Genomic DNA, 13,974 nt, shown 5'->3' with positions numbered 1-13,974 from the left:
CTGGACAAGCAATAACTCTCAATTCTTACTCCCTCCTCCAAAATAACTTAATACTGCTTTGGGAGGGTATCAAAGATGAGGACGTGGAAGGACACAATCCATTCGAAGAACAAGTTACTTACCCCACGTAACCTTGTTTCGACTGGATGGTCCTCCCACGTATTCCTAATCGCCCTCCCAACCTACCCCATTGTAGAATTTACAAGCGTTGGAGCTTGCACTCTTTTAAATTCTGATAATATAAAGGCCGTTAATTCGGCATTTGGTGGTGAAAAAACAGAACTGAAGCCAACCGGCGCTGCGCGTGGTATATGTACTCAACAATGATGTCAGCCGAGATGGAAGCCCTCGAGTGACATCTAGTCAACCGTCTCGAAACACAGCGCCCTCTGCCGACAAGAAATTTCTTTTCCAAAGCAGCTAAAGCTGGAAATTAATATATCAAAGATGAGGAATATGTGGGAGGAACATCCGGTCGAAAGAACGTTACCAGGGGTAAGTAACTTGTTCTTCTTAAATGCTCAGGTATATCCGTAAAATCAAACCAGAGGACTTACCTCAGCTTTAAAACCAGTTGTTTGGTTGGTAAGAGCCTTCCTGTAAACCCAACATTAGGCACCACTACAGAGGCACACCTGGTTTGCTGTGGGGTCACAGTCACACTTGTGCTGTTTTTGTGAGTTTTAATTTGGGTGCCATAGATAATTCATGTTTTGTTCTTTTTCTAGATGTTCCAGAGTACATCGTTCCTCTTGTCTTTACAACGATGACTCAAGAAATCTTCAATTGTCGAGTTGATGAGGATGTTACACCAGAGAACCCATATAAACTTATAAAAAAAGAAGACATTCTTCAAGATCTACAAGCACGAGCTGCAGTTTCAGATTTCCACCCAGTCAAAAAAGTGGTGATGGTAGGTGTTATATTACTTCCTAATAATTTGGGGTTTTAGAGGGTATCCTTTCTCTATATGTTTGATCTTATTGACCAGGTTCCTTCTCACATGCTCAATCTCATGATGTTGCCTTCTGTAGTGCATTTGCTATCTTTTCCTGTCAATTACTGATTGTAATACAAGTGTAACATATAAAAATACATGAGGGTTAGCACGTTTGTTATGGTTCTATAATGCTGTCTCTGGCTCCTATTTAGTAGGTTCTGGACAGCTAAGCCCCACCAGTAGAGGTTTCCCTTCAGATCCCCCACTTCATTGGTGAAGGAACTCTTGTGAAAGTGACTGTTTTTCAACGCATTTGTTACTTCATGAAAAGTGCATATGCAGCTTTTAACCTCGCGATGAGTGAAACCACTCTATTTTCCTAGGATTAACTTAAAGAACTGACAGAACAGGGACAAGGAGCTATTGTCATAACTACAAAAACCAAAATTTGTGAAAATGAAAGGCAGAAAAAAATTGAAAATTACCATAAAATCATAAGTCTTCAATTGATGAGAAAATTATAATGGGCATGGTTTCCAGATCAGTGAGAAATATAAATATCACCCATCTACTGCAGGGGCTTGAGGGCAAAGACTAGCTTCAGAGTCGTTTGGTAATTGGAATTCAATCATGAAGTTAACACAGTCATTGATGTTGCATTGTTGTCGACGGATATCATATAAATGTAATAGCTAAGAAATCCTCTGCATCACAGGTGCCCTTGTCACTGCGCATTCAACGTCAGCCTATCACTCAAGCTAATTGCTTTGGACCGTCGTGTTCTCTGTCATTGAGTTCAAAGCATCATCGTTGGGGTTGTTGGTTGTCTGAGGGTTAATGTCGTCAGTTATCCCTTGACATATAAAGAACATCCAATTGTTCAAGATTTGGGTCTTTGGGTTGGTGGCAGGGTAGATTAACATCTGGCCCGTCTACTAGTCAGAGTGGAATTTTATCAGACTGGGTAACAGTATTGCCTATAGGGTAGGACTCCCCCGGCCCCCAGCCCCCACCCCTCCCTGCATCATGAAGTGGGCTGCATTCCACCTATTTATATGGACAATCTTGTCAACTAGATGGGTGAATATATAATTTCACAGTTGCGTCATGCAATGTCAGTACCTCCACCTTCCTCTAGTCAAGACCAGATGGTGATAGTATATTTGTAAACTAAATGATTGATGAAAATCTTTGAATTACTAACTACTGACAATTGCACTGAGCAGCTTTGCATTGCATCCTTTTTCAATCTGCAGTCTATTAGATAACTGGTAAAAATTCATATGCAAATCAGTCTATATCCCACCGAAACTGGAGGTGCTAGGCCACAACCACCTTTATAGAACCACAAGCAATGGAAGTGTTATGATGTATTCAAACTTTCAATCTATCTCTCTCGTGTTACTGGTGTGAATTGTAAATGCAACACACTTTTTTAAAATCATTTTCTAAGGAATAGCATTATGGTGGGTCAAAGTAAATGTTTATATCTATGCCATCTCTTGAAATAAAAAAGGACACGTGTTACTTTAGCTGGCCAATTTCGAAAATGTTTCGATTTTGCATCAAGCTTTAAGATCCCTTCAACTAAAGCTTTTTCTTGGAATTTCTAGAGTTTTCACTTAACATAGCTCACTCCTTCAGCTTGTGAGGGTCTTAGATGTTGTTATGATATAAAAGCACCCCCTCCAGAAAAGGGGGCAATCAGCCTATGGTTTAGGCTTGTGTTTAGCCCCAGTCCTTGGTACCCATTGTGTACTCTTGATCATGCAGAAAAATATGTCCTCACTCAGTGACGGAAGAGTTGGTGCTAATTTGCATATCACCGCCCTTGAGACTGCTGCTTGAATCCTGAGACACACTAATCCAGTGGAAATGTTTTTTTCATTTTACGGGTCCTAGGATCCATGAATCGGGCAATTCAAAATAGGTGTTTAATTTACTAAAATACCTTCTGTGGCACTTGTTTCCCATGTTGTTGTCCAGTCAGGTGTCACGGCATGACAATGTTGTGTCTGTTTAACCAATTTAACCCTTTTTTCTATGATTGCAGCATCATCTGACTGCCAAATCTGCAATTCCAACATTGCAGATTGTCAGAAAATTATCAAATAGATGCTCAATTTGGAAATTAATTTTCGCCATAAATCCATTGAAACTTGGGATACACTTCCCCATCGTGGGATCCAACTCTGAAACATTGAATATTTTCAGCTGTGTTCAAGATCTTAGAACACTTTAACAAAGAGAAAACTCTTTATCATTTTAGCCAGATATAGATTTCTTTTTCAAGCCTATCTGGCATATTTTTTCACTTTTTTATATAATAATTTACATTTAACCTCCAGAAAACATATTAAAGTTATTTCAAAATATCCTCCTCTGTAGGTTTATTATCTTGGAAATGTCGAATCTGCATGCTGGACCTTTGGAAAATTCAGAATCCTACTCGTATAGTACGAAGGGCGTCACCCATTCCTGCAGTGCGCAAGAGCATCCTCACAGCCTTCAACAAAATTGTTGGTGTCCTGGGTATAGTGTTGCCTCCAGCACCAAACTCAATAGTTCCTTACTCAGAGCCGAGACACTCCAACTGCCCTTCAAGTTTGCATTTCTTATTAAGATTTTTGAATTTGTTTCGACTTTTCAAAACAATTATTTTAAAGCAAGCATCAAGCCTTTGAGTTTTAAAGCTTGGGGCAAGTGTCATTGGACAGTGCACATTACCAACACCTATGATAGTGGCATATGGTGCCGGGGACGAGTCACAGTAGTACATTATCTGTAGCTGCCTCTTCATGCCTCGGGAGGAGCCAGCATGCCAGCATAGGTTCCCAGGAACTCCACTAATGGCATACTTGCTGCATTCTGAGCACTTGTGACTCTGGTTGGAGCCGTTTTGTCAGTTGCAAGAACAGAGACACCAAAAGAGTTTGAATTCCAGGAGTGCGTCCACATCATCCAATCACAGGAACTCCGAGAAAAAGAGGAAGTCAGACTCATCCACCAAGGAACTCCCAGGGAAGTCAGTGGTGGCGGCCTTTAATGCCACCGCTGTTGCCGAACGTCGACATAGCGCCAGAGGTTTGGGGGATTTGAAATCCGTTCAGTGAGAAAGGCTCGTCATGTTTGCAGAAATTCATCAACACATTCTTTTGCCTCCCAATGTTCCTACAGAGTGTGGATCCCGAGAGTTAGTGCCACATGCTCCTGCAGAGCCAGAGGCAATGAAGCACCTGATGAGGAGGACTGTACCGTACAGTTAAATGCCACATGCAATTCTTCCGCAAGGACTCCTCCAACAGCTCAGTTCGACTGAGGGCTTCTGAGGTGGTGTTGCATGAGGGGGGCATGCACTGAGCGCAGTGACGGGTAAGATGCCAGAGGTGTTGTTGGGCTAATAAGCCTTCAGCTTGAGACCCAAAGCTTGAGGTGTGCAGGAGGTCCTTGCCTTAAGAGCGCAAGATGAGGAATATGATATAGGAGACTGGGAGGAACATTATTACAGAGTTCAGAAGAACATTGCTGAGTCCGGCAAAAGTGGCGTAGTTTACAGAGGTCTAACATACTAAATAGGAGACTCCAGGGTAAGAAAGGCTATATGAGTGCCCCTGGTATTATAACTTCTGCAAACACATAAACTCATAAGCCATGAGACAAGAAATCTACTACTGTAGTTAGTATTCCATTCTTTTATTCTCTTAATCAAAATATCAAAAAGCCAAAGGCCATAGACCGTGCCGAAACTGCAGATGTTGCACATCCACAAAAAGAAGTGTGGAATGTGATTTAGGTCTGACATCACCATGGCAAGTGAAATACGTAACCAACTGCAATACCAAGATGGTGGTTTACACAATATGGTGCTCATGTAAGTTACTCTACATTGGTAAAACAGAAAGAATGGTCAAACCATGATTACTGAACAAAAGAGCTGTATAAGAAACAAAGTTGAAAATGCTCTATTGGTTAAACATTTCAAGGAGAGAAATCACACACCAGACCAGCTTCACTGGACGGTAATTTACAAACTTCCCGACAGGGAAAGATGCGATAATAGATCAAGAAAAACTTTTTAGAAAAGAAAAAGAACTTTTCTTCCTCACCAAAAGCCATCTGAAAGGTCTAAATGAAAACAAAGTGGCTGTGAGTGAGTCAAGCCTGCTGAAAAAGACACAGAATATAGGATTCACCTGACACTAGCACCAATACATTCTCCTAGTACATGAAGCAGCGGCTAATTAAATTCACAAAACAGACACCATTACAACTTAATAGCCACAAGGATGTGTAGTGAAGCAAAGAACTGACATAGCTGTAGCACAGGTGATTCCGCCCAAAACCACAGAAATCATACATGAAAGCTGGTTCACAAACAACAAGAGAGCTCACCAATTGAATGCATAACAAATAACCCAAAAGGTAGACTACTCCTCTTCAAAACCACAAAATAAAACCTAGAAACATATTACATAATAATAAGAACACAAAATATACAAAAACCAGCATGCCATGGGAACGATGCAGTGACCAGAGGGAATTCCTGCCGTGAACGTAACGCCAGAACAAGGGAACCTGGGCAATTTATTTAGTAACTCGAGACGAACAGCGAGTAGTTAAGATTGAAGAGCCACAACTGGAAACGCTTACGCATTCTGAACATGTAAGAGCGAAACGATGTGCGGTGTAATTGATGCTAAAACAAACTCCGATCAGAACACGGATAAATATAGTGGGTATGTCTTCATAGGAAAGTCGGGGAAGTCTGCAGACAACCAGATTAAACGCATTTAAAGGAATAGGGACAACATACGCCAACACAACAATCACGTAAGCCATATGTTATTTTGAGAGCTAATGAAGTGCCGAATGTAAGCAACCCAGTATATCAAAAGAATTGCAGATAATGGTGTCATCCAAAATACTAAAATGCTGCCTCTACACTCTTGCAGCTCTGAGAATGTTATGAAATGCTAGACCAAAAGAATCCCCAGAGATCGACTGTGGATACATGCAAAGAAACCGCCCGTAAGTCGATTTTCCTTTTTTAAGCTTGCTAAGGCCAGATTTCCCATTAAAGAGAACCGACGAAGAGGGACCATAGGCGCATGTAAAATGAATAGAAATGAGAAGTGACAACTAAATGAGCGACCAAAGAGGTTGAATGGTCAGGCCTTGAATAGTAAGGATCCATAGAAAATTTTGTAACACAATATGTGTATTGTTTGATTACAGATGGATACATTGAAAGATCCTAAGTAATAAAGAGGGAAAAGACAAGAATGCTGAAGAGCACACACAAAAAGTATCGAACAAGAAGTGAAGTGGAACTGAATACCCTTTTAGGAAACGCACAGTAAATAATGAATAGATTTACATAATTAGCAAGCATCAGAATGTTTGCAGACAAATTAGCCCCTGAAGAAGATCCATAGATTAAGTCAAAAGCTAAGAAGGAACAAAACAGGTTGGGCAGGCTGTATTTTGTTATAGTGCCATATAAAGGGATTTTTACACATGTAATTGGTGTTGAGTAACTAGCAAATTTGCACTTTAAGTATGAATGGGTATGAATGAAGGAATGAGACAGAGCCGACCTATGAACCAATGTCAACCTTTCTGAATAGTCTGCAGAATAGGGTGTTTGTATATATTTTTAGTGAATTTCGATAATATGCAATAAAGCTGTATTTCAACTAAAGTACACAAACATAAGTGTTAAAAGAACTAGATCTTTGACATAGAGTATTTTTGATATTTCGATTAAGAGAATAAAGGAATGGAATACTAACTACAGTAGTAGATTTCGTGTCTCATGCCTTATGAGTTTGTGTTCACAGTAGTTTAGAGGTACTTGGGGATTTGCAGGATGCCAGTGGCCGGAGCACTTTGTCATAGATGATAGTGAATGAACTGGTCCCGGTTGGCTTTAGTACCAAATTTGCCTCATTTAAGGGTATTTTGTCATGTGCAGTTAAAGATGTATGTGCCATCGGACCAAATGAGAGGGACGGAATCAGGGAAATGATGCTGAAAGGTCCCAAGCAGGTCATGCCCTTTCGGGATGGCTGTGTTTTAAGGACTCATGGCTGACATCTGCGATAGCCTATATCTGTTCCGGCCTTAAATAGGAACATCCTGAGGAAGTACAGGCCTGTGAGGGGAGAACCCCAATATCTTGTTGGCTATCCAAAGGTGGATTATTTGGTGGCATTGCCATGCTGCTGGTTTGAGGGGATCCCCTAATGTGTTCCCTACCCTTCTTCCAGAAATGGCATATAAGGAGGTTGATGGATGGCCAAGAAGGCATTTACCTCTGACTATTTTGATATTTATTTATGTATTGTGCATTTGTTAGGCGCTTATACACTAAGTCAATTCTTTTTCAAAGCGCCCACAGGGCAACAGGGAGGGAACATGGGACTGAAAATAATGAATACAGTGGAAGATGATAAAGAAGTGCCTACTGTGCCTTGTGAATATTCGGAACGTGCAAGTGCATGGAGAAGTGGGGAAGTGGGGGTAAGTGCTGGAATGTCCAATCTAGTCGGTAAGCAGCAGATGAAGTGCATAGTATGGTAAGTGCTATGCGGCCTCGAACCGCATTGGGTAGAAAGTGCAAGCCTACAGGATTGGGTGCCGAGGCAAGTGCTGCGAGGTAGGCAGAGGCTGGGGTGATTGGGTAGGGGAGGCCAGGTCCATGAAGAATACGTAAGGTCCCTGGATACCAATCAGAGCGACTATGAGATTACCATAGGAGGGAAGAAAGAAAGGAGGTCGTGAAGAGGTAAGTCTTGAGGCGCTTCCGGAATTTGAGGAAGTCGTGCTCAAGACGAATAGGAAGGGGAAGACTGTTCCTTAAGAGGGAGCCATCTGAAGAAAGAGATCGGCCTCCGGCCCTCTGTTTAGCGAAACACTTTACAAAAATAGAGTTGGTGCCAGGGAACTGCAGAGAACTAGAAGGAGAGTATTTAGTAAAAGAAAGTTGCAGATAGCGTGGTCCCAGGCCCCAGACAGCCTTGTGGATGATGCACAGTGATTTGAATTTAATCTGTGCTCCCGGCAGAAAGTGAATAGTTCTTAGGGCAGGAGAGATGCAGTCCCTGGGCTTAAGGCCAAGGATAAGTCTTGCTAGCCAATTCTGGAATAGCTGAAGGGGTTGTAAAGTGGAAGAAAGTAGATTCAGGGGAAGGCTATTGCAGTAGTCAATCCCAGAGAGAAACGGGGCTCGGGTAACATTGAGCTTCTGGGGAAAAGTGAGAGAAGTGAGAATTCCTTAAGAGAAGGAAGAGTTGAAAGTGGAACTTCTTGGCAATGTCCTGCGTGTGAGGGAGGAAGGAGAGAGAGGAGTCAAAGATGACTCCAAGGTTTCTGTCTTCCGAAGAAGGAGCAGGAGAGAGCCCATAGAGGATGGCCAGAGTGAGGGGAAATAAGAGGGAGCAGTGGTCCCAATTGGAATGATCTCAACCTTGCTGGCATTGAGGCAGAGATCATTGGAAGTACACCAAGACTGGATGGCAGATAGGCAGTCAGTGATGATGGAAGATGCAAGAGAGTCATCAGGAAGTTTGGAAAATAGTTGTGTGTCATCTGCGTAGCACTGGATGTTGGTGGAGAAGGAGAAAATGAGGTGTGCTAACTGAGCAAGGTAAGGGTTGAAGAGCCAGGGGGAGAGGTTTGAGCCATGGGGGACACCACAGGTGGAGAAGAAAGTAGGTAAGGAGAGGATACCCAAAATTACTTGGGTCAAACGGTCGGTTAGGAAGGAGGTAAGCCAGTCCACTGCCCACTCCGAGATACCAAAGGGTGTTACGCTGCCTTTTTATGATAGAATGCTTAACCATAACAAAGGCAGAGGAGAGATCTTGTAGGATGAGGACACCTGGAGAGTTAGAGTCCAGAGATGCGAGCAGTTCTTCACGTGTGTGTTCAGAAGAGCAGTTTCCGTGCCTCTGGATGCTCGGAATCCAGATTGATGGTCGTGGAGACCACCAACAAGTTCAATGTGTGAGGCAAGTTGTGGAAAGGCCAGCTTCTCCAGCAGTTTCCCAAGGAAGGGGGTGATAGAAATGGGGCGGTAGTTGGCTGGACACGGGTAGGATCTGCTGAAGGTTTTTTCAGGAGTGGGCGCACAAGGGAGTCCTTGAGGGAGGATGGGGAAAAATCCAGTGGCAAAAGAGTGGTTGCAGAGATCAGCGATTATAGGGGCAAGAGAGCCAGTGTTGTCCTTGATGGTTCTGGAGGAGAATGGGGAAACCTGTTTGGAAGAGACCTTCATGGAGCGGACCGCTCTGGTGACTTCTACAGGTGTCGCAGTGGTGAAGGAGGCTAGAAATAAAGAAGGAGGGTGAGAAGCCATAGAAGGGAAGGGAGTGAGTGAGTGAGGGGGAGGGGTTGGGCGGGAAGGAAGCAAGGATGCTCAAGATGTCCAGAGCTTTAAGGCTGAAGTAGCTGGTCAGTGCATTGCAGAGGGCCTGGGATGGAGGAGACTGCGGAAGGGTTGGGTAGTTCCCTGCAGATTTTAAAGAGTTGAGCCATGTTGTTGGATGCATCTGATACCCGTGTCTGGATGTGAGCCCTTTTCTTGGCACGGTTGGAGAGTCTATGTTGCCTTTGGAGCAGGCGGCAGGCCAGTTTGTCAGAGGGTGAGTCTGAGGTTTGTCACTTCCGTTTCGCAGCTTTGCACTTGCGTTTCAGGGCAGCAAATTCAGAGTCGTACTAGGTGTTACGTTTGAAGGCAGGTTTCAGGTGGATCCTCATGACTGGGGCAGGAATGTCAAGGTTGTTGGTAATGGCCAAATGGAGGTTGCTGAGAGCAGAGTTGGTGGTAGAGTCTGGGGTTGGGGGAGAGCGGGAGATGAAGGTGGATGCTAAGGCAGCAGCTGACACTCGTTTCATTGGACGGATGTTCGTGAACAAGGCTTGCAGAGCATTTGGAGGGACGGTCAAAGAGCCGAGGGGACCTAGGTGAGCAGAGAGAATGGTTTTACCAAGAGAGTAGAGTGACCAGAGGAAGGGGAGAGAGAGAGGTCGGAAACGATGAGGGCGTCCAGAGTGTGTCCAGCTGAGTGGGTTGGGCCAGAAGGGAGAATGGATGGAGAAAGTGATGAGCAGAGGTCAAGGAAGAGAGTGGATGCTGTGACAGGGGAGTCCAATTGGATGTTGAAATCGCCCATGAGGAGGAGATTAGAGGTAGTTGAGAGTAGGGAGGAACAGAAATCCCCCCATTCAGAGAGGAACAGGGAGGTAGCGCTAGGAGGCCTGTAGATGGTAGCAATGGTCAGAGAGCCGGAGGGAGAGGTGACCAGCTTGCAGGCCAGGCTCTCCAAGAAAGAGTAGAGCTGGGTGGGTATGACGGAAGAAGGAACCCACTCAGGGACGATTAAGCCAACCCCACCGCCAGCACAGTGAGGTTGTGGCTTGGAGATGATCTTGACGCCATCAGGGAGAAGGGAGTCCAAAGCAGTGACTGAGCTGGCAATGAACCATGTCTCGGTAAGAGGCAGATGTCGGCGGATTGTATATTGGTTGAGCGGGTGTTGAGAGTAGCCAGTTGATGAGGTCTCCGCCTTTGAAGGTTTTCTGAGATGCAGAAGGGGGACGTGGTACACCAGTCAGAGGGGAGGGACAAAGAGAGTGCTAGGAGAGAGGCAAGTGAAGTATGGCTCTGGTGCAAGGTTTTAGCTGCTGGAGCAGGGGGCAGAATGTAATGGTGGTGAGCCCTTTTGCTCTCTCTATGTTTCAGGAGCAGGTCATCCTGGATGCATCCATGATGTGCTGCAGTGCCCATTCTATTATCTGGATGTTTTGAGAGAGGTGTTGAAAGAGAGAAAGGAGACTCCAGGTACATATGTTACTACTCAAAGTGATTCACCCATCGTCCTACAGGTTTTTCATTCCCATTATAAGGGCAAGATAGAAGATCCTGATTGACAAGATGGGCACCATGCACTATGTAAACAAGTGCAAAGGCTTGGACTCCCTTAAATCGTGCAATAAGGTGCATGCTTTGTGGGTGCTGCTGATCACCAATGGCACTCACTCCAGGTGTTCCTCATCATAGGGCATAGAGTACTGTAAGGGCACATGCTTTCTGCAGGGAGCAGTGGTCTGTGTACCAGTCAGTAGGGACTGCATCTTCGAGATGTGTAATGTTCCACATCTGGACTTGTTCTGGAAACGTTTGAACCAAATGTGTCATCAATATTGCTCCCCGGAGTTTCCCATGAGTGGATCATTTGGCAATACCCTCCTGATTTCAGGGATGTTTCCATTCTCTCTGATCGTCCTGCTGCAGGAGGCCCTGAGGAAGTTCAGGATCCCTGGGTGCACTATGCTATTGGTGACTTTTTAGGTGCCCACTGTGAGGGGGCAGCAATGCGAGTTAGACAACTGTTTGATAATTGTTCAAAATATGCCATTTTATTACAGTATAAATAATATTAAATGTCTCACTATCCCTACTCTGCTGAGGATAACCAAAACTAAAGGGAAGCTAACACATGTCTGTCCCTCACACTAAACACCAAATACAAATAAAAATATATGGCAGTTCAAATAACATCAACATGATTCAGAGTTTCTTGAACCTCTCATTAACCTGGGTGAGTTCCCTTCCCCAGGGTTCAAAGTGAATTCAACTCCAATGTTCAACAACATAAAGAAACAAGGAACTCCTTGGAAGTAAGATATTCTTAGATCAATTTTTGACGTTTCAAGGTTAAGGTAAAGTTTTGTCAACCAAAGTTCCAACAATATCAAATCTTTTGTTCTTGGTGAAATATGGACTTTCCACTTCCTCAGAACAGCAGCAATGCTATTCTCAGCTACAATGCTTTGCTAACACTTCCAGAAATCCAAGACTTCGACAACTGCCAGTGAAATACAGTTCTTGGTTAACAGTTAGTATGCCATTAGTTACAAGATTAGGATTTACAGTAGGTATCTTTGTCAGGATGATTTCACAGTGCTGCTGCTTCTACTTCAACAACTTCACTTCTACTTAAATATACTTGAGAACATTCTCCCCTGTCTCATAGTACTCCACTTCGCTTGGGCTCCTGAACTGTTACATCCACTGACAACTAGATATACCACCACAGTCTCAGTACTTTGTAATTCAAAACAGGTTTTAGTTCTGATTTAGATTAAGACACTTCAACACCTTCCAACAGTCGGGACACTCTTCTGAATCTCTCTCTCTTCAAAATGGGCAGCCTCTTTGCCTCTCCTGTCTGTCTGCCACAACAGCAACGTAAGTTGTATGACCCACTTCTCTCTGTTGCTTAAAGTCTTTGGCAATATAAATTGTGTCAACCTCAAATGATATTTATGAGCAGCAAGTTTCCCTTCCCCAACGTTACCTTCTTCTCTCTGCCAACTGTTAGCCAAAAGAATTACCCAGAAGTCTTGGTGCCACTCTGTTGGCTTCAGGTAATGCTTGTACACTTGTATCTTAAGCAAGGTTAAACTTCTATTGGGCTCACAGACTTGGTTAGATTGTTTTCTGGTTTTAAGCAAGGCTGCTTTTAGTCTTAATAGAGGAATACTCTTGGCTTGGGCCATGCTTGCTCTCTCTTCAACTGTGAATACAATGGTTCAATGCTTCACTTCTTTTATGAGCATTTAATGTTTTCGTAAATAAAGGTGTGTAAAGGTCACTCTTTCCTTGAAAAGTGAAATTAGGTACACACGACTAATTCTTCATATAGTTTACAATGTTTAAAGTATTCCACAATGGCTTTCTGCAGCGTTTTCTCTTGACGCAAGTAAAAAGAAAAATGACTGATCACACGCGAGTGCTACTTTCTCATTGTCCCATTGTTAAAAGCTCAACAAACAACTTCATCTCGCTTCTGCTTATATGCGAGTGAAGATAGAATGCCAGGTTTGACTCACCGGCTTCTGTGATCAGTGTTCTCCGGGTTACACAACTTCCACGACTTCGGGCACAACTTCTACTGCTTCTGGGTTCACATGGACGCACACCCTTCCTTGCTGAAGGTGTCTCCGGTCCGGCCACTCGACAAAGGAGCCCCGCTCACTCCTGAGACCCACGGCTTGCCTGCAGCTCCTCGCCTCGGTCTCTGACGCACTTCTTGCATGGCAATCGCCACAATCAGGCTCACATAGGGAAAGGCAGCCTTCCTGCACACCTTCTGCTGTGCAGCCTCTGCAACTCAGAGTTTGGGTGAACAGGACCCTCACAGAACAAGCAGGTGAAATCTGCTATATCAACGTTCCGACAGCCCTTTGGTTCTGCCACTTCTGCCTGGATTGCCAACACTGTGTCTTATTCTTTCTACCTCTGCTACTACAGCACGCACTCCAGTTACATTTACAGCTCCTTCTCATTGCCTGCACCTGAGGGGGCCTTTTATGCCTCCCAGGTTCTTTCAGGTGTGGGCTGTTAGGCTTAATTGCCTGACGACAGCTACAGCACGCCTCTCTAGTCCTTTCCTCATCCCAGTACTCGCAGGATTATGAGACTCGTAGTCCCAAACAGCAAAGTTAGTTCTTTTAGAAAATGTCTTTTTTAAGGGGTAGATTTATTTCCGTTAGGAAAGATTTCATATTAGAATGTAAATTTCCCTCCATGTGTCAACCCCCAAACTTTTTGCTGCTGTTCTACACCCGGATCTAACCTTTGCCAGAGAAGCGCAGCCCTCAGCCGCACTCCTCTGGGCTTTCGCTCACTTCTTATGGGGAAACTGACATGCCCTTAAAACAGTGAGTACTGGGAGACTTTGTTTCCCTTAGTCCTTTCCTTAGTCCTTTCCTCATGTTGCAGCTTTTGTGCAACATGTAACAAGAGTGCAATTAAACTTACTTTACCGCACCTTTGGGACTCTAGTCATTCCAAAGGCCCTAGAAACTCTCGCTGGACTTTTTATGAACTATGCAGATGTGTAACAGACAGGACTGGTGGCAGCTATCGTTTATCTTATGTTTTGAACCCTTTCTTGCCATGTTATCCGCGCTTACTGCGTTTGGCACTAATAGGTGGCCTGGCTCCAAAATGACCATGCCACGAG

The 13,974-nt window shown here is 44.0% G+C and overlaps 1 protein-coding gene across 1 annotated transcript in view; it reads left to right on the top strand.

Annotated features, from left to right (window-relative positions):
- The window catches only part of DNAI3 (dynein axonemal intermediate chain 3), a 2,012,519-nt gene that overhangs the window by 374,234 nt on the left and 1,624,311 nt on the right, over positions 1-13,974 (top strand). Inside the window, exon 4 of the mRNA XM_069641699.1 lies at positions 729-913. Within this exon, the coding sequence (XP_069497800.1) occupies positions 729-913 (185 nt within the window). The remainder of the gene's footprint in view (positions 1-728; positions 914-13,974) is intronic.

The sequence above is a fragment of the Ambystoma mexicanum genome, chromosome 1q (genome assembly GCF_040938575.1).
Source record: "Ambystoma mexicanum isolate Mex_15411 chromosome 1q, UKY_AmexF1_1, whole genome shotgun sequence".
Taxonomy (NCBI): domain Eukaryota; kingdom Metazoa; phylum Chordata; class Amphibia; order Caudata; family Ambystomatidae; genus Ambystoma; species Ambystoma mexicanum.
Note: the sequence above shows the minus strand (reverse complement) of the source record. Positions and strands in the feature narration are given on the sequence as shown.